Source organism: Pezoporus occidentalis, unplaced genomic scaffold, assembly GCF_034315485.1.
Source record: "Pezoporus occidentalis ecotype Australia unplaced genomic scaffold, CSIRO_AGI_Poc_V1 ctg13, whole genome shotgun sequence".
Classification (NCBI taxonomy): domain Eukaryota; kingdom Metazoa; phylum Chordata; class Aves; order Psittaciformes; family Psittacidae; genus Pezoporus; species Pezoporus occidentalis.
This window is the reverse complement of record NW_026913103.1, coordinates 5,197,099-5,222,983: the sequence shown is the minus strand read 5'-3', so window position 1 is coordinate 5,222,983 and position 25,885 is coordinate 5,197,099. Positions and strand designations below refer to the sequence as shown.

At 37.2% G+C, this 25,885-nt stretch overlaps 1 protein-coding gene and 1 long non-coding RNA gene across 5 annotated transcripts in view; both read left to right on the top strand.

The window, feature by feature from the left end:
- IMPG1 (interphotoreceptor matrix proteoglycan 1) overlaps positions 1-25,885 on the top strand; it is a 61,522-nt gene that overhangs the window by 21,202 nt on the left and 14,435 nt on the right. For all 4 annotated transcript variants that reach the window (XM_062608221.1, XM_062608222.1, XM_062608223.1 and 1 more), the window contains 7 exons: positions 1,313-1,404; positions 2,912-3,058; positions 6,079-6,137; positions 8,136-8,156; positions 9,534-9,787; positions 11,268-11,344; positions 12,203-12,713. In XM_062608221.1, the coding sequence (XP_062464205.1) occupies positions 1,313-1,404; positions 2,912-3,058; positions 6,079-6,137; positions 8,136-8,156; positions 9,534-9,787; positions 11,268-11,344; positions 12,203-12,713 (1,161 nt within the window). The remainder of the gene's footprint in view (positions 1-1,312; positions 1,405-2,911; positions 3,059-6,078; positions 6,138-8,135; positions 8,157-9,533; positions 9,788-11,267; positions 11,345-12,202; positions 12,714-25,885) is intronic.
- Positions 16,387-19,960, top strand: LOC134158377 (uncharacterized). The gene is made up of 3 exons (XR_009962741.1): positions 16,387-16,553; positions 16,652-16,753; positions 19,867-19,960. It is a non-coding gene; the product is annotated as an uncharacterized LOC134158377 (long non-coding RNA).

The window sequence follows — 25,885 nt, the reverse complement described above, 5'->3', positions numbered from 1 at the left end:
GAGAATAGAACTAATTTTGCTTCAGTTATGAAATAACATTTAAAGTGTCAGCTGCCACACTGTTAGCCAAAACAAACAAGTCAAAAAGCCACAATGATATCAAGACATTCATTTGAGCAGATTATTCCAAATAGACCTACCAAAACTGTTGTGTGCTATAGTTCTTTAAAATAATATTAGAAATTTATGCAATGGTAAAATTCTGCAAATATAAGTGGTTTGGTTCAAGGACAAAACATCCTGCATGCATATTTTTGAGGGGAAAATATGACAGAATCTTATTAAAAATGACAGCATAGTAATTTTGTCCCTAGATGGAAAATTCTGTCAAAGATTCTTGTTGCTTTAAATTGAGCCTTTAAGAAAGGTGGCTATCACAGAGACGAAGATCTCAATTGGCAAAATTGAGCTTAGACATTTGGTGATTTCGTGGTTTAAACCAAACCAGACAACTCGTTCACTCACTTCCCCTCCCTTCTTTCCCTCCCCCTACTCCTGGAGCGACTGAGAGGGGAATCGAAAAGAATGCAACTCCCACAGGTTGAGATAAGAACAGTTTAGTAACTAAGGTATAACACAAATCGCTACTGCTACCACCAATAATAACAACGATAAAGGAAATAACAAGGGAAGAGAATACATCACCTCACCACCAGCCAACCGATAACTCACCCCCCCCAGCCCAACCAAGCTCTGACCGATACCTCCTCCAACCCTGCAGTCTCCCAGCCCTTCCGGCTAACTCCCAGTTAACCCCCAGGCATGACGTGCTGTGGTATGGAATACCTCTTTGGTCAGTTTGGGTCAGGTGTCCTGTCTCTGCTTCCTCCTGGCTTCCCCTCCTCCCTGGCAGAGCATGAGGCTCACAAAGTCCTTGGCCAAACCAAAACATCCTTGTTATCAGCTCTGTTCCCAGGCTGAAAGTCAAAACACTGCACTGCACCAGCTACCAAGGAGAAAAATGACTGCTACTGCTGAACACAGGACAGGTGACATACAACACAATATGACAGTAAATTATCAAACTTAATTCACACTATTTCATTGATGTCCATGCCATTTTTGCCTTTAGTCACACACATACAATGCTATTGATGTTTTGACCTGGAAAGAAAGGCTATTTACTGTATAAAAAGCAGCAGTTTTACCCATGCCATAAGTCATGAGCACCTTCCACTAGTAGAGTCTTCTGCTCAAACACGTCCTCCTTAAGGAAAGCTTCTTAGTGAGTTGACACCTGACCAACAGAGAAAGATAATAATTTTTGCTGTGCAAACCCGTTCTTGCCTGATTTCATTTTTAATCCCCCCAGGCTTCCCTGGCACATCCATGACTCCATATGTAACTGCACCTAATGGCACGCTGCTCAACGAAATTGTTAATGACACGAAGATTCCTATGAAGGTGAGAGTAGCCCATTTTGCTATTCCACTTCTCACTTACCTCTTGGTTTTGAGCTCAGCTAGAAGAAAAGAGGAGGAAATCTTATAAACACTTAGCACTTATAAATCCTGACTGCTCCCCTCTATTACTGCTAATGGGACTAGAGGTTTTTATTAGCATCCATTCTGTACTGGAACAGCGTGTTATGTTTCTTGTATACACGGTAGAAAGCATAAAAGTACTGCAACAGCTTTTATGCAAGGCCTTCATTCTTTTAATAAAAGGCCCATTGCCTATTTTGCACCATTTTATGACCTTGATGCTCATTAAATAATGTAAACACTAATGGCTTCTGAGCTTTTTATAACACAGAAGATGGTACAGGACCTACTTGCCAGGCACCCAGCTGCCAAACAGTAGACATCCACAGAAATCTCCTCACAAGAGCCGTGCAGCAAATATCTTTTCATCTAAATGTTTGTAGAAGCAAACACAGGTTGTGTCTGAGGCAGAGAAAGGGATGATAGGAAGGGCTGTTATTTTCCCTCTCCTAATTGCTGCACCTGGTGGTGACAAAGAGGTGGCCCTGGTCTCAGCACAGCTGTGTTGCTTCAGGGAACCTTCTAGAACCTTCCCCTAGAGAAAGACCAAGGTCTTGCCAGGACATGAGGGTGGACGTTCTTGCTGAGGAGCCACAGGAGGAAGTTTGCCCCTTGTGTTTACCCTGGGCTTTGCTCTGAGCCTTTTTTCAATTTCTAGATATTTTATCTGCTAAAGCAGCTCCTTGAAGAGTTGCTCCAGGGTTGGTTTTTTTCTTTTGTACATACTGGCTGAAGGAAGAGGCTCATGTCACCTCTTCCCGCTTGGATGATCTCAAAGTCTTGGTGCTGCTTCTGCCACGAATTTGAGGGCAGAAATGCTGCTCAAAGCCTCATCCATTGCACCCCTGGCAAATCTCCACTGTTCTCCATCCTGCCTCTGCAAGCTTCTCAGCTCTGGCACAGGAACTGCACTGGAGTCATCCCATATAAATGCTATTTTTACTGTTCAAAATGATTACAACCTCAGAATTTAAAACAGCAATATAAAGCTAATATTCTCAACTGTGTGTTACCCACCTGTATTATAGTTGTTGGAGCAAAAGAACAGGTAGAATATAAGGGAAAAAATGGTTTTAAAATTACTTATTTATGATATTTCAGATGTACTGGGAGATTGGGATTAACCAGTTCCCCCATGTTGTTGGTCTCCTCGTTCTTCCTTGGCCAAGTCCTTTGTGATCAGCTCCCTAAAAGCTGGCTCCTCAAAAGCTATAGGGGTGCTATATAATTAATATAGATATATAATCTTCTGTTTATATGATAGAACATTACAGAATTCTCTTTCTGTAACTGATGAGCTGTATTTTTATGTATGAAGTTATTTTGTGGATATGTTCAAAAGGTAACCCTTCCACTTATTAAATACTGGGGAAAAAATACACCTAGTTTCATTTCTTTCTTTTAATTCCTCTCCACTCTTCTTCCAGGAGCTGGGAACAAATACAGTCCCAGAACTGCCTGTGGAGCAAATGGTAGAATTCAGTGTCACTCTCACTGACCAGGAGTACACAGCTGAACTTAATGATCCCAACTCCCCACAGTACAGACAACTAGCTGCAAAATTTCAGCTACAGGTAAGGAGGCTGGGTGAATGCCAATATGTTGGCTTTCTACCTTGGCTGAGATTCATATTCTGAAAATACCTTCACCATGAAACAGAATCTACTGCCCTCACTTGAAATAGATAATTACTGTTGTCTTAAGACCTTCACTTTTCCTTCATGTTTAGTCAACTTCTCCTCCCATTTAGGCCATCTGTTCAGCCACAAAGCTATCAAGTCTTTGTCAGCAGTAGGGACTCAGATAACTGATGAACAGAATAACTTTAGGAATATCATTTGGGTTTAATCAGAAATTCATGGACAGTACTTTGTTATAATTTAATTTCTACAATAAACCTACTGAGAAATGTAATATAAATGTTAAAAGTAATTAGCTACTGTTGTCTGAACTGTTCTTCAAAGGACTTCCAGTCATTTTGTTCTTCATTACCAGAGTTTCTGTAAGAACTGGAACATCTGTGGTGTTTTCATATAATTAATAATATTGACTGCTCAGCTATCAATTTAATAGATAGCAGTTAATGACTTGAGGTTTCTAAAAGATTGTCTTAGTAAAATTAACTACATCTTCTTATTTGTTTCATGAGCATTCCTTAGTGTAAGCTATTTAAATATCCTGCTTCAGTTTCAGATATGCATAGAAAAATGTTGAAGAACGTTTTGGCAGAGCTGATAAAAAGTTCCTTCTCTGGAGATTTCCAGATTATCCTTCCACAGAACTGCCTGCCGATTTTGTTTACTACACATATAATGATGTAATTTCATAATCGGGCTTTTAAGTTACCTCATTAAATGGAGGGGGAGAAATGCAAAGTTTCTTGACTGTTCAATTATTTTCCACTGTCATCGGATTTTGTCTGCCACTTTAAAGGATCCAAAGCAGTTCTTGACATTCAATGTGGAATAGAAAATTATTTGTGTTCCAGTAACATGAAATACACCCGATGTGCTTTCCTCCAAAGATAGGCCATGGAGGAGGCAGAGGGCAATCTTGATACAAGACAGTTTTATGAATGCAATCAAAAGGTGAGAAAGAGGAGATCAGATTCACAATTAAAACCTTTCCAGCTACATGAGCTACTGTACAAATTCCAGAGAAGGCTTTGTGAAGGTTGATGCTGTTGAGTTCCAAGCTCAGTTTATAATTAATTCCAGGATGCAGCAAGAAGAGTTACAGCAGACATTAGAGTGCAAATATTCAGAAGTACATCTGTATACTGCAATACACATTTAAAATAACCTAGAGAATGGAATGCAGATTCAGATGTATTACACTACTCAGTAAATTGAGATTAATTTGGGAAAAGCAGGAAATAGGAAGCCACATATATGCATACAGTTTTTAAAAAGGCATCAAATTCATTGTGATATTAAGAGAAGCAAGAAGAGACTGTCAGCTAGCAGAATATGCCTAAAAAGATATTCATTTACCTAAACATGGATATCTGGTGCCATTTAAGATGCTTCAGGTTGTCCAATACATCTGCAAGGGCCTCTCATATATGACAGAGCTGGACTCTTTAGAACAGCAACTGAGCAGAAGACATCATTAAGGCATCTAAAATGACAGTGCTTGTCTAAATTTAGGGAAATTGATTGCATTCTAGTGATTGAGGCCCTTAATCTCTGTTATTTTAAGAGAGCATTAGTCACATGAACATTATAAATCTTCCCACAGTCTAATTGCTACTTCTGCACCACTTTTACTAAGTCAGACCAAGCTCAGAATGAGCTATTTACCTCTATTCCTTTCCTGCTGTCCTCTTCCAAGAGATGGACAAGGGGAGGGTAGATGGCAGACCTATATTCTGTGCTAGCCACCGTAGTCTCTTCTGTTGGCTGTGATAAAAAAGACATCTAGGTTTATATGGTGTGGTTCATACCTGTTATTGTGTTAACACACTGATCTTCTGCTACTTCTTCACTTAACCTAAGTAAGAGATGCAAAGAAATGTGTGGGTTTGACCAGCCATTCCCCACCTGCTCTGACAAATGCTCATGCATGAATGGGTGAGTTTTAAATGTATGCTGGGTTTGTACAGAATAATACAGTCAAGGAAGAGGAAAGATCACCACATTAGCTCATGCACTTTTTAAGTGATATGCTGAATTAAAAGGACCTGATTCCTCAAAAGGCTTTTCACTTCTTTTCAAGTGCTGAATTCCCCTAAACCCACAGGCTTTGCTTGCAGATGAAAGGCTTAGGTGATGTGTTTGTTGCCTGGTACTTAACAGGACCAGAAAGTGAAACAGAAAGGAGCTGTGGAACTATGTTTAAAAAAAAATCCTGTTCCTTTCACATAGTAGATCAACATAAAATGTTTCATTAGACTTAGCTGCATAAATGTTGCTGCAGTTAGAAAAGAGACAAGACTAGACCAACCTGCTGGGTCTCAAAACATTGTTAATTTTGAGGTGCTGATAAAAACATTTATTACCTTAAACTCTAAAAAATGTATACTCAACATTTTCTGCTCATTGTTTATTCTTCACACCGTCTTTTCTATTCAAATCATGTAACTGCACATTTTTTGCATCATAATTAAAAATATACAAAGTTATTCTATTTATACAAGACAGTTATAACTGCTTAATTTAGGAATGATCTGACAAATAATCTAAATCCACCTGCATTTGGTTACTATTTCTAAATAATTAACTATTTACAGTTAAGGTGACTTGAAACACAAAATTATTCATAGACCAAAACTGCTGAAAATGAGAAAAATATTTGATTCATTTTATTTGACTTGCTTTATTATGGACTAGATTATCACTTATTTACATAACTACATTACTAAAAAAGATGTATTTCATACTTAATTTTGCCTATTAACAGGTAATACAGGAAGTATATACAAATGAAATACTGTGTTTGCGTTCAGCAATGATGATACCACAGAGGGCAATAGTTGAGACTGTTTCCCAAAGCTCTTTCTGAAATATGGAAAATATTGTCCAGATAGTCCACCTTTGCTTGCTTTTTACCAGTAGAACTTACAATGTATTAATGATTTTATTATTTTCTATAGATGCAAAAAATATTTGAGAAACTTCCAGGATTCAAAGAAATCCACGTGTTAGGATTTAAGTAAGTAAGAAAATGTGACTCATTTTTCTATTGGCTATGAGGATTCTCCTCCTCCTTCTATCCTTCCAACGTGGATAGACATAGAATAGTGGTGGGTGTATTGCTATAGACGAAAAATAGTTTTCTAGAAACAACACAGAGACAATGTGGAGAGAAATGCAAACATATTCCAAGTGAGACTATGAGGTTTTGAATTACTAAGTAGAGCTAGTTTTAATTCCCTGACAGGTAAAGTAATCAATAAATCCTTTGAAATTATTTGCTAAAAATATTGTATTAAGGACTTTCTTAAATGGCAAAACAAAAAGAGCTAGGAGTATGATTATTAAGGTGGCTATTTTTTTTTTGTATGCATATCCTGTGCCCTTCATAGATCTCAGTGAAGGTGCCTTGGCAAGAGAAGGTTGCAGGAGGATCCATGCTTACACACATAAAAACTTTTTCTATAGGTGTTTCCCAGGTGTCTCAAACAATTAAAATGGTTTCATATTTTAATAACTTTGTGTTCTATCTTTTCATTTTTTTTACTTTTAGCTTCCTTGTATATTTACTGAGAATACAAGCTACTGTGCATTTTTTTCAGTAGAGAATCTACAGGGAAAGTGAGAGGAATCAAAACCTAGGTATTTTATATGAGCATGCTTCTAAACATATAGAAGCATAACCATAGATAAGAGCACATTATGTAAACAATCAAGGGAAAAATGAATTACTAACAGTAAGAGATAACAAAAATTAAAAGCAGGAAAAAAAGACATAAATTCACATGGGCTTCTGGCACAGCATCAGGAACATTCAGTGCTTCTAGTACTATTTAACGTATGTTGAAGAACTTTCATATTGCAATCCAATTTTAGGCAAGGGCATACATCTTCCTAACTTTTCTCTCTTCAAAATTGCTGGAGGAAAGGACAGAGTAAAGCAAAATAAAGTAAAAATTAGTTGCCTACATTTTTATTATGAGGTAACAAAACAAAAAACTTGCTACTGCAGAACAAGCAGAGAAAATATCTAGTAATAACTTATAGTTACATATTGCAATAAATAACCTCCTGGAATCATAGAATCATAGAATAGTTAGGGTTGAAAAGGACCTTAAGATCCTTTAGTTCTAACCCCCCTGTTATGAGCAGGCACACCTCATACTAGACCATGTTGCCCAAAGGCTCTGTCCAACCTATCCTTGAACACTGCCAGGGATGGAGCATTTACCGCTTCTTTGGGCAACCTATTCCAGTGTCTCGCCACTTCAAGTTGTGACTTCAGGAGATCAGAGATCCATTTCTGTTTAGTATCTTGGATTAGGAGCTGATATGAATGTACATTCATCAGTGTGGAAGACCAGGATTGTTTCCCATCATCTAGTAATTTAGTTAGCTTCTGAGAGTTTCAGATCAGCAAAGACAGGTGATGGTGTCCATTCTCCCTTAGCCATATTACTATATATATTTTAGCAGTATTTCCCCCAAGACAATGCAGAAGGGCAACATGAGAGATAGGCTAGAGAATTCATCATGGAAAATAATGGCATTATATAATGGAAAGTCATCATAGACATGCATTCTGGAGGTTATTAGGTCAAGTTACCCCTGTGACTAGGATCTGAGTAGGCATCATAGCAACAGTAGTAGTTGCTACTATTGTCACAGGTATTCATTGCCACCATAGAGATACAGATTAACAATGGCAGTGCTCAAATTGCACCATTTATAGTGGGAAATATGAAAGTAGATATTTCAAACTATCAAGGTAAATCAAAAATCCTGTTTCCCCATTCAGAGCATGGAGATCCCTGTTGTTTGGAAGATAAACAAGGAAATGATGGAGAATAGGCTGTCATTTTCACAGAGATAAAAATTATAGACGACACATAGAAGATAAATTGTCAAAAGAAGTTTTTTGATATACAACTGATTGATTTCCTAGTATACGTGAATTTATCTTTTTTCTTTCTTTTGCAATCCTTTATTATGCCCTTCGTTATGTGTTGAAATGAAGACAGAAGAAGGAGAAAGATGGGTAATTTGTAATTCATAATTAAGATTAATCATTTTATAGACTATTAAATGTCAATAGATACATCAATAAATGTTTTTTATCTTGATGTAACAAACTGAATTGACTGTGTTCTGCTTACATACACAGTCTGTGATATAAAGCAGCAGGGATAACTTTTACCTTAATCTGAAATGTTCATGTAATCAAATTTTGCCAGGATCCCTCTGAAAGAAAGAAAAGTGTTTTACCTAAGAAAATTAACATACAGATGATTAAAGATCTCTATCAGTAATATACTGAAAGTGAAAAGAATAAATAGGGAAACTTGATATTTACATTTTCATTTTTGATCTGCTGCTTCCTAGTATTCCCAGATACGCATTATCTTCAGTAAGTATGTAAAATTTGATTTGTTATCTGCATTAGCAGTGCAGATAGAATGGCAAAGAGACCAGTTACTAGCTTGATAAAATGCAGGGAGTTCTTGACTGGTAATACAAACAGCTACAGAGCCTGTTGTTGCTTAAAAGTGCTGCTGGGGAATAATTTGTCTAGCAGTTCCCAGAATTTTTAACTTGCAGTTTAAAAGGAAGAATTGTCTAATGCTTTTCCTGAATTCTTGCAATGTAGTACAAATGTAAATACATAGCACATACTACATAATGTGAGATTCCTCTCTCTATAGTATTTGATATTATAAAAGGCAACATAGTGGAGTACAAATGTTTTGCAATGTACTCTTTTTTTCATTTTAATTAGGTGAGTTTAGCATTTATGTAAATTGATTTATTAATAATGGTGAAAGTTTGAGACTTCTGTTAAACAAGGACCTCTAGAGAGAAGCTGTATCCATTAATTTGGACTTGGAAAACAAACTGCCATTGTGAAAAAGTGATTTGCTTGCCATATTAACTAACTTTCTTGTCCTTCAAAAAAAGAGTAAAAAAAAAAGCCCCAGATGTGATAAGGTTTTTGCTTATCTGTAGTTTTATGAACTGCCTAATCCCTTTCCTGCATAATTAATAGGTGATTATGGCTTCTAGTGAAACCAGTATGCATTTATGATTGTTTGAACCAATAATCTGTAACTTCAAGTTACCTTAGTATTTCTGCAGGTCCCTGAGTGATCAGGTTAAACTGGATTATGTTAGAACACTTTTATAATTTTCTTCACTATTGGAATTTTAATTAAAAATTATGCATAGAAAAAATAAAGATTTAGGCATTACAAAAGTAATTTGAAGATGACAGTCTCATTAGGAAGAAATATATCTGCATTATTTGTGCAGAGTGTAATATGTTCTGGTTATATATATTTTTGTTGGTTTGTTTGTAAAATCAATTCTCAGCCAGTAACTGATTTTGCTGCACTGGGCATTTTGCATCTTCCTCTTGCAGGTCAAGCAGCACTATAGCACGATATGTGGTAAACTTTGAGAGAGATGGCTCAGAAATCAGAAGCACAGTAGGTGACATCTCAACTATTGGATCTAATAAGGTTGAAAATGAAAACATTCCACTTTCTCCAAAGGAAGAGAGGGAGATATCAGCAACTAAACTCACAGTAACAGACCTCCAGCAACTGGTTGCCATAGCACTCCACGAAGACCAGTCCCTGCCAGTGGACCTTGGAACACTTCAGTTTACTGATGGTCAGTAGGCAGGCAGTGCCAGCCACAAGTTTCACCTTTTCAAACTGATGCAATTTCAATAAGGTCTCCTTTGCTCTCTAACAGGTAGTTTTCATTTGCTGTATCTCATTCTCCTAAGTGTTGCAGTGTCCCAAGAATGCACAGATCTAAGTTAAACTTGATAGCAAAATGTCTTTATAATTATACAGCCTAACTTCCAATCATATTGGAGAATCCACTTTTCTTGCTTGTTTGTTTAGAAAAGCTGGATATTTTGCATACTAAGAAAAATAAGGGAGGGGTGGAGAGTGCAAAATACTATGTATATTCACAGTATCATTTTAATTTCCCGGTCTCCTTGATGAGGTAAGAAGTGAGGGCTTCCTCTAATATAAATTTAGCTTTCTGAAAGGTAAGTCTTGACTGTAAGGAAGCCATCTAGCCTCCTAGTGAAATCAGAGCGACAGACACCTTAAGGAGTATTTGATCTCAAGCAAAAATCGGTGGTGTGAAACATACTATAAACTGCATTTTGCTCTCTGAAACACAGAAGAAGTGTAGCTGGCTGTGAAGACCTCCAGCAGAAAATTTAAAGGTTTCATCCTGTTCAGTAATCCACCTAATAAATATCCCCATTTAGTGCATCAGTGATCTTTCTCAAAGCTAGCATAGCCCTAGTTTTGGGGAGGTGGGTTAAAAATGGGGAAAATAATTTAAAATATTTTTACATATGTGAATTTACCAAATCTTAAACCACACACCAAATTGCAAAGTGTTCCATTTACAAACAACATTTTCTTGCAAAAAAATATATATATTTTAATGAACTAATACTTTCAGTAAGAACAAAATCTCATCGTTTAATGTAGATTAAAAGGCACAAGGAGAGGGGGAAAAAAGAGTGGCTATAGAACACTTTAATAACAACGATATTAATCAACTTTCCTGCACTAGTTATTTTTAATAACCAGTTTTAGAAAACAGCTTGCATGTAACTATGTTTAAAGAGCTTCTCTGAGAGGGTGAATGGAACCACCAGGCACTAAAGGCAAAACTTTGAGTGCAGCAATGGTGTGGACTTTGGGTAAAACTGAAAAGAATTTATGCTTAATGAACAACACAATATAATGAGTCATCCTAGTCCAAATGGATTTAACCAAGTGCTTCACACTTCAGCTGATTTTGAGTATCCATCCATGGTTCAGCTACCTGCAGACCTATCCCGTTTATTCTAAATAAAGGAGTACAAAGAATGATGTATATGAAGTTCTTGGTTTCCTCATAATTTCCTCATAAATTCCTCAAAATTCATAATTTTTCCTCATAATTAAATGGAAATTTATGCCTTTTTCTTCTTAGCATGGATTTTTAAAAGTATTTTTTTTTATGGAGGACAGTTTTAATACTGTTTTTTACTGAGTTCATTTTGATCAGTTTTCAGGGTGCCACCTCTGAGATATTGCGCACTATTTAATTTAGTGCCTTTTTTTTTTTCCCCCAGAATCTATTGGACCATCTAGTGATTTTGATAATGATATCCAGGCCATGGTCACTATTCCTCTGGCAGGCCCTGATTTGGTAAGTTAATACTGGTTGGTATGTTTATTTATTTATTTCTCCATGAATTGAGGAAAAGCATTACATTCATAGACCCATAGAATAGTTAGGGTTGGAAAGGACCTTAAGATCATCTGGTTCCAACCCCCCTGCCATGGGCAGGGACGCCTCACACTAAACCATGTCACCCAAGGCTCTGTCCAACCTGGTCTTGAACACGAACACCACCAGGGATGGAGCATTCACAACTTCCCTGGGCAACCCATTCCAGGGCCTCACCACCCTAACAGTAAAGTACTTCTTCCTTATATCCAACCTGAACTTCCCCTGTTTTAGTTTGAAACCGTTACCCCTTGTCCTATCACTACGGTCCCTAATGAAGAGTCCATCCCCAGCATCCCTATAGCCCCCCCTTCAGGTACTCGAAGGCTGCTAATTAAACAGTGTTAAAATATGCATAAATATATAGAAAAAGGATCTTTTGCTAAAATACATACCTGCCTTTTATAATGCTGTAAAGATGAATGTTGTCTTGCTATACTTCAATGGAGGTATTGTTTAGAGCATTTGCAGGTGAAAATTACTGCTTGATTATCTTTTGCTGTTGTAATTACTAAATTTACACTATCTCACCAGTTCAGTAGTACATTTCAGTGACAGAAAGAGAGCAATTGATAGGGACAGTGAAAGCCATCTTTCTTTGACCATTTTTTAAATTACAGGAAATGTGATTAGGATCACATGCCAAACATTTTCATACATCCCATGACTTCATGCTGAGTTAGCTGTTTGCAAGTTCCTGTGGCTAAAGATTATTGGTGGTTTTAGCAGTGAAAGTTAAACATAATAATGAAAGCTGCTTTTTATAAACATTTTCAGGAGGACTCCATGAGCGTGGAACTCCCACTGGGCTACCCTAGCCCAGCAACAGTGGGCCAAACTGGAGACATCCTGTTCAATGAATTTACAACTGGAATCCCGGTGCGAAGTGGAGACATCAGTGATCCTGAATACTTCAACAATTTTGTTTCATCTGAACCTGTGTTCCCTACCAAACCTTCCAGAGAGCCATTTCGGGAGAAATCTACTCCAGACACAGAAGATATCTCTGCTGACCACCAAAGTTTCACAGTGCCTTTCAGTGCTCTGGGTAGCACTGGTAGTCCTTCAAAACCAGAGGATTCCTATTTGCCTCCTCCAGCAGATGATTCTGCTAGCAGTGACTTAATCACTGATGGCTATGAGTCTCCAGTGGAGCAGGCCACCACACTGGCAGTTTATACCACAAGTAGCTTTATCCCACCTAGTCTTCTGCAAGAAAGAGCTGAAGCTGCAGATACAACAGGATCACCTTTCAAGGAAGCTGACCAAGACAGTCTGTCTGGACAAGGTAAGACACAAAAGATTTTTCTATAAAAGAGAGTAGAAGAGATCCAGTTGTTAATACACAAAAAGTTCTCAAATAAGTACAGTAATCATTCCTTTCAGCTGTGACAGAATTTTTTTCTGGACCGTCAAAAGTAAAAAATTTACATTTCTGATGCTTACTTGAAAAAAAATCCTAAGGTACCTGACTTCAGGCTTGTCAAAGAAAAAAACAAACAAGCAAACAAAAACCCCAACAGCAATTCAGCAACAAATGCCTAAAGATGAGGCATGCCTTGTACAGGATATTATGGCAAAAATTCTTGTAGTCCTACTGATAAAAGCATATCATACCTTCAAAAAACAGCATAGCATACCTATAAATAACATTCATTATAACCATGGAAAAGTCTTACATTTGCAGGAGGAAAAAAGTTATAGGCATTTTTCATTGTGTTTACTCATTGGGTTAAGGATTTGATGTCATAAAACCCACATAAAGTTGTATATTTATTTTGCAATTTGCTAAATAGCTGAAAAACCTTGTATCCTAACAGCTCCAAATGACTGAAGAGAAGCAGAGTCTCACCAAAAATGAGAGCAATTTTTGGTGAAGATACTAGTTTTATTCATTGTCTTCAGATCTAAAATTGTAAAGAATTTCCTTATTGTAATTTATTACAGTTACTGCCTTACTGTTTTTCACTGGATGGGAGGAAGGATATTGGAGATGGACCTCTCCCTGGTCCCACGGTTCAAGCTTGCTTGAGTGTTTCCGAGTGAGAGTGTAGGCCCACAGTCCATTTGAGGCTTGCATAGGCTCTGATACATCAGTTCAAAATGAAGGTTACATTCTGTGTTATTAAATGATCCTCAGAGTTAATACATTAAATAGTTTAGTGAGTTTCAATGTCATCAGGCAAATATCAGACCAAAGGAAATTTAAGCGAGTATACAAATGGAAAGTTCACCACTTACCTACTAATACAAATTTCTTCAATCTTTCTCATATAATTTGAAATGCAGTAAAAAAACTACATCAAGGGTTTTCTTTTTCCTAAAGCCATTATTGCCTGTGCCCACACAGCATGGAATTGTTTGTTTAAAGATGTGTGGATCTTCTATAACTGCATATTTGCTCCTGTAAACACCTGGTACTGACCCTTTAAACACTATTTTAAGAAATTATTTGTTGCATATTTGGGGGGAACCTGTCAATCTGAGAAACAGAACAAACTGACTAGAACTGTAAAAAATAACTTCCCTAAAATAAGGCCCACTGCCTTGTTCCTCCTCGCTGAACACAAGTTATGTCTAAAACAAGCACTACAACACAAGAATTCCTTCATTATCTCTGCAGCTGAGTAGCAGGAAAAAAATAATTGTTCCCTGTCTAAAAGGAAGGGACACCTTATTAGCAGTGACACAAAGCTGGAGTTATTATATGCATTTAAAGCCTTGCAGTACACAGAACATACTGCAAGCTTAACAGAAGAGAGAGGTTAAAAATCTACTTACTAAGTTTAGAGAAGAGTAAATAATGTATACTTTTAAAAATTCCTTTATAGTTTTTTTGTTGTTGTTGTTGTTTTTGTTTTTTATTTGGCAGTTCTGAGTACAGCATTCCCTGTGTTGTTATTTTTTTCTTTCCCTAAATGTTGCATATTTCATAGGAGCTGATAGAATGTGACCTGGAAATTCAGGACTTGACAACATTTATGAAAAAGGTCTTATTAATGTCAACGGTGTTGGTGATATTAATTTTAACATGGCAAGCAAAATTCCTCACTATTAGGCACAGAATATTTCGCACATTGTGCCTGGCTGCATTTCATAGCTGTGTTTCTTAGCATTTTTGAAACACAAACAAACAAACAAAAAACAAGAAACCCAAACTTTTAACTGTTGCAGGAACTACTTAGCTCTGTATGAGCTTGGACAGAGGATTAAGGTCTGAACAGCTGCCTTCACTTCTACTACATTAATTCCCAGCCATTTTCTCACCTTTCAGTCCAGAAAGTGGAGCAAATTTTCTTCATCACATGTTTAGAACTTTAAATTCACTCTACCATGAAAGGAAGACATGGCTACAAGAAATAACATGATCTGATATTCTTTTAGGTCTCCCCATCAGCTATGTTTCACAGATGGACTTTATTGCATCGGTTATCATGTGTGCAACTGTAGGCTGAACATTACTACAGACTCATGGACGCTGAATGTCTGTAACCTACACCAACTACTTTAATTATGCCTATGTGAGGTCACTGATCAAAGCAATAAAAAAAATTCTTTCACAGCTCCTTAAAAGATAATCAGACTCAGCTTTACACAAACAAATAGATGCAAAGTTCAGCGTACAACATGCAGGAAAAGGAAAGTGAAAAAACAGGTGAGGGATGAAGAGTCAAACTAACAAGAAGTATCCTTCTAAGACATGCAGGATGGGATTTGTCAGGCTTGGGAAACCAGTGGGAGGAATGAGCCAGAAGCAGCTGTGAAGCTTCTTTCATGTGGGTCTGTGCTTGTTCAGGACAGTCATGCTGTCTGTGGTGCAGGCAAAGAGCAGGCCAGTGAGGATTAAACAGCCATGATGGCCAAATAGTGATGGCATTTACTCTGCTCCTCAAAGTAGCCCAAAACTACTAGGAAGATGCTTTAAAGTAAGCCTAACCTTTGAATATCAAATTCTGTCTGAGATTTTACAATAGAATTCAGAGACAAACCCTCTTACTGAAAAATTCTGGAATGCGTGGATCGGATGTCATGGTTTAAACATTTGACTACTCAGAAGGTTTGCTATAGCTCCTGCAAAATCTCATCTCTTTCCATTTTTCATTTAAAATCACTGCAAAACCTCTGCTTTTTTCTACTCTCTGAGAGGATACCTCTTCAGTGTTCTCTAGCATTCATCTTTCTTCATACTTTTCCCCCTCTGGAGTTATCAGTATGTCTTCAGTATGGTTAAATTTCTTTTATGCCTCTGTGGTCTTCTTGTGACTCTACCTAAAACAGTATGACCATTCAGAAAGGAAGACACTTGTGTAATGTATTAGACAGATTGTTATTTCAAAAAGCAGTAACATTTCATCAGTAAAACAAATGCAAACAAATATATAAAGTGATAAAAGAGTTCATGAAGTCTGCAACAACAATAAATGATATAGTTCTATTTCCTAAACAGTAAAGAGAATTTGAATTTGAATTTGTTTTAACTGTAGTTACTAACAAATATACAACACAGGTAAATCTCCTGACCATCATGGAGGACACATTATTTCTGGAGCAGTTATTCCAGAAGCATAGGACAAAATAAAGGTAGAGGTAATACACTTCAGCTACTCTGTTTTACTAAATCTCAGTCTCACAAGCCTGGATCATTCTCAAGCTTTCCAGAAAGACTCTAAGAGAAGACTCTGCAGGATGTGTCACAGAGGTGTTTTTTTTACTGTGAGAAACTGACTGATAAGGAGTAGACAGGGATCACATTTCTGTATGTGCAACTGATAAAAGCCTCATTAATTTTGGTAATTACCCTCATATATTCACACAGCCTTGTGTCATGTCTTCCTACTGCCAGCACTTAATTCAGTTGTGCTCTCCTCACTCACTACTGTTTCTAAGCAATCTAGAAAAACTGTTTTCTGGATGTCTGGGAATTCTTTCTGCATCTGGTTCATCTCCAGCTGCCAAAGCACCATCTGTACATAGCATAGTTTTCTGTTTGGCATAACCAGCATTGTGATGGAAAAGAAAGTCCCATTACTTCTTTCAAGAGCCACTCCAGATGTTCCCAGGATTGGAATTCACCCATCCTTTGTGACAGGAAGACTCAGCAGTTTTTCCACGTCTATGGTTATACAAGGTAAAGAACTCCTCTGTCTCCTTGCATGTTTTTCTGCTTTTCTTATGTTTTCTTTGATCTTAAACTAACAAGATTTTCTTAACATTCTCCCTCAACAGCTTTTCTCTGTGCCCTTTCACTTGTTGCTTGCCGCTTCAGATGCGCAAAGAATGCTTTTCACAAAGGTGCTGCTTCAGTTCGATGACTGGAGAAGTAAACAGGTAGGTGTAGCTATGTCATTTTCTCAAGCATTATGTATGATATTAGCCTAAAAGTTGTCTGTGAATTGAAGATGAGGCTGAATGCAAAAGTTTCAGTAGGCCCATATTAAGATATGTCAGATTTAAGAAAATGTGCATAGTGTCTTCCTTGTTGTGATAAAGCTGGAATAGCACACTCAGAATACTACAGGTATCCTGAAGAGTCCTAAACATATTGGAGTAAGTGATTAGTGTACGGAAAAGATGTAATGACAGCCTACTGCTCAACTATCACCACGCTGGGTACAGCAGGAACAATATGAGTAGAACAAAACCTTCATCACATCTTCAAAACACAAACATGCTAAAATGAAATGTCTAATCCAAGCAAAAATATACAACAGAAACAGCGCTAAATACTTTCCCAATTTAACACATCACTTGTTTAAATTATTAAGCTATCCAATCACTTCAGTTTTAATTTGAAGTTAAGCTCTGCTTCCTTCAAATATGATTTCTTATACATCTCCAAATACAAGATATAAATGTGTAAACATTAACCAAAACAAATGAAATGAAACTTTATATGCAATTGGTAATTCCAATGAGTCATTGAAATTACTGTGTGAAGTACAGAAAACAATTTATATTTCTGGCAAGAAAATCTGTTGATCCAGAGGCAAATTTGAGCTACCTGTATAATGAAAAAATGTAACACCTCACACCTCATTCTCCACCTAAGTGTTCTGGCACTTGTTCACTTCTACTTTTTATTTTTAAGTCCCTTCCGCAGACACAGACACACATTGCTATCCCATTGTTTCCACAAGGCCCAGAGTCTCATATTCTACACACACACCTGGGGCTTTTCTCATACAGTCATCACTGCATATTGCTAGTCAACGCTACTGTTTCTGCAGTTAGGTTCTCATGAACCTCATGTGTCATTTTAGACTCCCAATGCTAATGATCCTTCAGTACTTGTTTCCTGAATGCTTTCACTTCTATAATTAGCATTTCCCTGAGGATTGTTCCCTTCTGGGTTCATGTTTTTTCTCTCCAAACTAATCATCTCCCTCCCTCCTATTTCACCGTAATACTGGTGACTTAAAACCTATTCATTTAAGTAAGCTTTACATTGGTTGTAGGTAGCCCTCCACCATGAGTGAGATGTAACATATGTAATACAAGCTTTCATATATTTCAGTTTCAGATCCCATCTTGTGTTAAAACCAACCTTTCTGACAGTGTTCAGAGATTAGATCTAAAGTGGAAAAACAGGAAAGTTCTCTTGCCTGTTTCCTATGAAAACAGGAGCAACCACAAAGGCTCAAGACTCAGAGGAGAGGAGGGAAGGTGTGCTTGCCATGTGATAACGTTGAAAACCTGACAAGCCTACAAACCACCCATAATTCTTCTTCATCTTTGTCATTGTGCATGAAGAAGCTCTCCCTCCAGGAGCAGCACGTAGCTGTTGCTGCATGTGATCTATTTGCACTTTGTTCCAGAAAACTAATTTTCTTTAGAACTTCAGGGCTAGAAACTTCTTTGAGGAAGTTTACTGTCTTCAGACATGATTACAGTAATTCTAATCCTCCAATAAAAATTGAATATAAAAAGGCCAGAAATAAGTTCAGAATTTGAAAATCCAGTATCACAAATAAATTTAATATATTAATGCCTCGAATAAAATTACATAAAAACCTGTGACCAATAGAGTAGTAAAATAATAAAAAATACTTTAAAACAAATAATACAGACTTTTGAGCTGGGGGAGGAAGATTACCCTTTGCCAGGTCATAAATGAATGAAACTAATTAAGTTTACATGCAATGTAGTCCTGTTGGAACAAACATCAGAGTGGCACTGCTGAGAGTAACATGCCTTAAATAATACATTTCCCTCACTCATTAATAATCCTTAGTCTTCCTAGAAAAGCTGGATTTGAGAAATAACGTATTATGATCAAACGGTATTAAATATTTTATTTTCTATAATTATTACAGTTCTCATTTTGGGGGATTCCATTTCCTTCCAGATTAAGAAACTCTACCTGAGCTCAGCTTGGAATCTTTACTAGTCAGTTCCTTGTTAGCAGATAACTCATGCCACCTGTATTAGACTAGCATAGGCAAGTTGTAACTTAGGTGCTCTGAATCACGTCTCTAGATGGAGTGATGTATCTCTATCTGGAGAGAGGGCTTGGCCTTGCTTTTCTCAACCGTACCTGAGATGACTCACATAATTGGCACTGATGCCAATATCTATTTAAGGTGTTTGTTCTGCAGTTTGAAAGATGTTACAGTATTTAAAACCAACAAACAAAAATACATAAAAACCTTAAAAGGAGACAGATTTGTAATAATGTTTATACTAAATATAATAGAGTTTGCATTTGTGAAAATCTAGAATGTGCAAAACTCTTGCCAGGATAGATCTCATATATTTTCATATTGCAATTAAAAAAAAAAGGGGGGGGGGGAAGTGGGAAAATAAGTTCTGACTTCTGCTTTACGATAAAATGCATTCTTTCCAACAAGTTCTTAATGTTGTTTTGTCAGTGCAACTTTACAGAAAGGTATGTAGAGGACAGGACTAAAGACAATTTAAAGCAGTGATATCCAAGTGTAAATTAGAATGATGTAGAAATTTCACTTTCATTTTGTAGAATGGTAAGATCATTGTCTGCATTAGTAAGAACATGATTAAACGAACCCTGAATGCAAAAGATTCCTTTCTTGTTCATTTTATGTTTAGGTTTCCTTTCCAGTCTTCCCCATTTGGTGGATTTCTTTTTCTTTCTAAGTTGAAGTGTTGTAGAATATAATACTTGTGGAATTGTGGTGCCGATAACAGATAACTGAGTTTACAGTCAAAATTTTATTTATGGCCAAACATTCCTCTAATAACCATTTTTAATGCCATGTAATTTGGAATGATGGGCTTTCAAGCAGCGTAGCCTATATGATACTGCAAAGCTCCAATAATAAATTAAAAAAAAAGTAGTGTGGCTTGAGGAGAATGAATGCCTGGAAGCATCAGCACAGATCTTAAAGTGCTTATCTGATTACAAGATTTCAAGAGAGTCACATTTTTTAACTTTCTAATGTCATGTTTGTCTTTTCTGTTTTTAGGTCCTTGGGTCAACAAATCACTTGAATTTATATCATGTGACTTCTATTTTGTTTTTACTGGTTTGCAAACTAATAAATTTCAGTATCACAAAACCGTCTTATGGTCCCATCACCTACAGAACTGTGCTCTTTATTTTTTCCTGTCACACAGTGGAGAAAAATAAAAAAGAGGGCAGGGATTTGGAGGGTACTTTCACGTCTGAAGGATAGGTATTGTAACCTGTCACATTTTGTTTCTAATTATTCTAAAGTCAAATGAATCAAAAATAATATTCCAGGTTCTCCATTTATGGTGCTCCAAAATCACTACAGTAGCATGGCAAGACTATTTACAATGTTTAGATGGTTACTTCTTTATGTTTCTAGGTTTAGGTTATTTTCAGGCAGATTTCATTAGTTTAAACTCATGAAATAAATTTCTCAAATTTAACTGTAGAATAATCAACAATAGGAATAAAAGCTGTTAATCCTTATGAAGCTATTGTCTTAAGTGAGATACTTCTTATTCAGCTTTGATTCCACTGCTATGTAGATGTGTATTAATATTTGCAAATTCAATGCTTCTCAATTTTCTTCTCTAATTCACTAATGTGAACAACAATGAAGTCCAGACTTCTCAGTTTAGCTTCATGTCTTAGTTGTTTAAGATATATTTTAATAGAAATTTAGTATGGTAGCAAACTGCGCAGAATTTCAATGCAGAATAGCCTATAATACTAAATAACAGTCCCAGCGGTCTCTGGCATATTTACATGTTTAAACTGTAAATGTACTTATTAATTTCCTTCCTTCACAAGAGTATAATACACCAGTTGAATCATTTCTTTAGCAGGGACTTTAATTAGAAAACTGACTTTTAGGGCACTTGAGCACTAGTATGTCATTTTGTCTAACAATCTCAGCAGATGAGGTAAAAGTTCTTACATGGTAAAAGTGATTTGTCATGTTATGGAAATAAACTACCACTGACCTACTGTCCATACAAGGTATCTTATTATACACCTGTCTGTACAGTTTTCTTGTAAAAAGCAGGAATACAACCTTATAATCTCACTATAATTACAAGGGTGAATACTGTTAACTACCTAAAGCAGTCAATATGGAATTACTGACTTTTCTTCTGCTATAGTCAGAGAAGTGCTGAGGCAAATGAATGTTTCTGAGTCTTAACTGAGAGGCAGAACCGTCACCACAATCAGGTGCAGCAGCTGTTGAATTCAGGGAAGAAATTGTGGTGGGATGGTGGTTGAGACCCAGGTTTAACAGATTATTGTTGATTGTTTTCCAATTTTCTGCAGATACTTCCATCGCATAGTTTCAGTGCAAAATGAAATCAAACACTGCTACTCATAGTCCTGGGGATGCTTTAAGCACCTGCTATTCCTATCTTGTTTAAAGTATTTGCGTGTTTTTGAAATGCTGAATCCTCTAGAACTGCTGAAACAGGAGAATGCCAAGGACAGTTGTTAAAGCTTAATAGTCAAGTCTCTCAGTACATGAATTTGACACAGGTCTAAAATAAGCTTTCCCTACTAATTGCATATGTATTGTATTTCCACCTGTTGTGCTTAAGTGACTGCTTTGAACCTGAAAAATCTAAAAAACTCATATATTAACTATTTAGTTCATTATTTCAAAGCTTTAAAGAAATAGGCTTACTCAAAAAACATGCAAACAATGAGAAAACTGTTAGCAGATAGATAATTGACGTAAAGAAAGGCCTTAACAGAACAGATAATGACAAGGTGAATTATTATTTTTCAGCCATGCATTGGCCAGTGCATGTGAAAGTTAGAGAGAAAAATAATTTGTAATTGCACAGAAAACTGATATTTCAGAGGGCTTTTACAGGTACAGTGTCTAAGCATGAAACTGCTAAAGGCAGATGTGTTACTGACTGACTTCCATGAAAGTGAAGGGAGCTTGCATTTCCCAAGGAGACATGGACCAACAAAAATATTAACCCTAATTTCATAAAGGGAATTCTTCCTTTGCACGGAAAACTTTGTGTGAGTTGAGTAAGACCAGCTAATTTACACCAGTGAAAAGCTTATGGGCAGTCAGACTGTTGTGAGACGCATCATTCTGCTTCTCTCAGGAAGAATTAGCTGCACTGAGAGAAAAGTTGCAGGAGATTAGAAGCAGTCAGGGCTTGGCTTTGTCCTTAACGATTTACTCTAAATCTTTATGAATCTTTGAGGGACAAGTGAAAAATTCTTTGCTTTTCATTTCTTCAGTCATTGCAGGAGTGTATAACATTACTGACCTGCAAAAAAAAAAAAAAAAAAGGAATTGATAAGGATGCTGATGCGAGATGAGGGCCATATCATAACTCTGTGTTATTTGGAGCAAACACTCCAAATCAAACACACAGTCTGGTGCTCCTGCCAAATTACTCAGCTAAGCATGAGTCAGTTAAAGAGGCTACCCAGTTTCACCAAACAGAAGGTGATCCTTGATGCCAGTGTGCAAAGCCCAGCTAAAGCACCCTTGGAAGATCCTAAGAGAATAGCAAGCTGTAGTTGCTCAACACCCTGAATTCACAGTATTTTATCTTTTCAGGTATTCATTTTGCAAATTTTATGTTATCCTCTTAGTTTTCACAGTGTCAGGTAGAACTGAAATGTTCTGAGAATAATGAGAGAAGATTATTATTACTAAGTAGTATTTTATCCTCTTGTGACAGCATGTCAGAATGACATTCATTGCACCTTTGGTGGTGAGAACATGATGGTGAAGCACAGCTGCAAGATAAGAAAGTTTTCAGAATAAACTGAGGTGTTCTTATTTAAGTTACACAGAGCACTACACAGAAGTACAGCTAGAGCTGCAGCTATCAGGCTGTCCTGCGAAAAAGCAGGCTCCTCAAAAAGTGTCAGCAAGGATGCTAAGGAAGAAAGGTTGAAAAATATAAGAAATTTTAGGACTGGAGATGGAGAAGAGATGGAATTCACTCCCAGTGCAGTGAGATTCACTGGAGTCAGTGGAGAAAGGGGTCTGTTGGTTTCACTGGACACTGAACCTGGCTTATGGGGAGCTCATATTGACAGACAGAATGACAGCCGTAGATCAGTCTGGCTCTTCTGCCTTGGTTTTACAGTTAAAAAGACAGAGTTAATAACGATGTGCTGCAAGACATTTGTTGTGACATGCTGGCTTTATGAGATTCTTAATTCTCTTAATCTTCATTGTGTCCTAGTTAAAAATGAAAGACCTCAAACACAAATTCAGCACTTCATCTATTTATTTGTACACAACAGTCCCGCATTCAGGGATTTGTGGCATTTCAGGCACCAACAAAATATGTAGATTTGAATACAGCTGCTTGATGTACCAGTCCATCTGGTATTTATATCAGCATAGCTGCCCATAAGGAGATTCTCACCCTGCATTATGGACCAGTCTCTTCATTGCACACTTTTTCCCTTGTTAGTTATTTCCTTCAGCCAGCATATATTCAAATATACATATGCACATTGCACTACTGTAACCTTCATATACAGAACAATATTTGTCAGTGGACTGGAAAATTTTCTATTGCCAATAGGAAATGTCAATGCTTATTAGGCTCATGAGTGAAATGAAATACCAGGACCTCTCAATACATAATCTTCTGGGTCTGCTTATTAACACAAACCCATTAGAAAAATGTTTCATGACAATTTGACCTTTCCCCAACAATAACTCCTTATTCATGGTCAATTATAAAAGGTTTCCTCACTTTAAAAAAATGTAAGAGGACCAACTAATTAGATACCTGAAATGAAATAAAGCTGTTGAAATAGCAGATGATTCTTTCTGGTAAGTCAAACCTATGTATTTTACTCCCTCATCTGGGAATAAATGCCTGCATGCAGCACTCTTTTTAGAAAGATTTAATATAGCAATGCACCCAGGAAATTGCCTCTTAATTCAGTGTTTATACGTCTTTGCCAACAGCAGTTTAACTTCAGATATTAAACTCTCTTCAGTACAATATTGTCCATGTAATATGAAAAAGACATCTGGAGAGTTCAGTGAACATCTCTTTCGGAGGGTCAGTGGTGGCTAAGAGTTCAAATTGAGTTTTTCATTGCTGACAGCCGTTTTTAATTCCATTCTATTGTTTAACCTTAATGTAACATGGTTACTTTTGAGGTATATTTGAATTCAGTAAGTTGCAAGTCTTGCAACAGTAACACGATACACATTAGAAAACGTGTAACCAACAGAAGGGGACAATAACCCCTGCGCTCAAGGCTGGTGCTGTGCTTCACTAAGCACTCAGAAGCCTTTTAGGGGAGCCCATTTACTTTCACATTGCAAGAGTCTAACACCACCTCTGTGGTCGGTCACTGTCTTATATATCTCAGCTGGAGAAACAGTGACTGATAAGAAATGGCAGCATGTGAACACAAGTGATACATGCACTGAGATCATCTTGGTATACTCCCAAGGTGTTTTAAGTTACTTTGCTTATAATAAGAGGATGCCAGAAGACCTTTATAATCTATGCATAGACTATCTCTCTATATGTATAGATATACACACACACACACACATATACACAGCTATTTGCCAAATGCGTAATATATATGTTTATTCTGCTTTAAACTTGCTGCAATTTCAAAGCCATTCCAGTACTTTTTTCTCCTGTAGTTACCTTTTTCTAAAATACAATATGCCTGACAAATACTATCAGTCATGACCATGTGTATGCTGTCATGCTGAGAGAAGGTTGCTCTAGAGCTGCAGGCTCATCCCATCAGTAGATCGTCCTGCATTAATACCTCAAGCACTAATGCTAAGAAATCTGTCCTGAGTTCCCTTAACTAACAAGTGACTCTCACTCCCTATCATCAGCATAACAAGTAACAGCAAGAGCTTTGTAAACAGAGAACATCGCTAGGCTTTTCTTCTCTAATCTGTCCATATCCTTGATTACACAAGAAACACGAGGACATGACAAGAGAAAAGCACCTCAAGTTCTTGAAGAAGCATTAGGGCATCAAGCTCTGGTGCAGCATTTGGTGTTTTATGCAGCATGAACAACAACACAGCAATTTGCTATTCTTTTCTGGGTGCTTTCTAGGGCTGGAGGGACTAGGACTGTAGGCCTTGTATTACACTGTCAGCACTGCAAATTACGTATTGCAACAAATAAAAGGAGAACGCACAACTGTGCTACTTTAAATGGGAATTTGCCATACACACATTGTGATCCTGTTCCAGATCAGCACAGTCTGGCCCTGCAGTAGGGGAGAATGCACCACTTGGTCTTTTTCTGCATCTCATCCCACAGATGCTTCATATTAGCAGTGTACTTCAGCATCTTCTCCAGAATCACCAGTGCTCTAGGCTCTTTATTTTGTACATAAGCATACAAAATTTAACACATTTTGTGTCATGAACAGCCACTGGGGATGTGGTAAGGGGATGGGAGGGGCTCATAATGTGGAAGGTAAGAAGTTCACTGCTGATAAATATGAATTAGAGCTCAGCCCTACATATCAAACTCAAAATAGGTGAAATATAGTCTCTTATCAAGTGGGAATTTTTATCAGCTAAATCATTCTGGTTTCCAAATATTCTGCCAGTTAAAGTGAGTCTCCTGGGGGAAGACGTTTTCATGCAAGCAACTGACTATAAAAATTTGCCTTGTCCCATATGGGAAAGAGGTACTCAATATTGACAGAGACGAGTGATCTTCAATAACTTGCCATCAGCCAGCTAGTGTTAAAGGCAAAATAGGTACCCCCTGTGGGATTCCATTGCTTTGCAGGTGTCTCCCCTAAAACCTGGTCTCTGGAGAGTCTTGGCTGCACTCAGTGCCTACTGATTTGTTCTGATGAGCCAAATCATAACAAAATGTTTGTCCATCAGCAGCAGCTGCCCAGGACAGTTTGGGAACTCTCTTTGATGACTACCCTACTTTGAGCTGCAAGATAACAGGGGAATCCTGCAAGAACATGAAACAGGAGCTAATAACCTGGTCTTCAAAAGAGAGGCAACATCTTGCAAGGCAGTTGCAATATTTTAT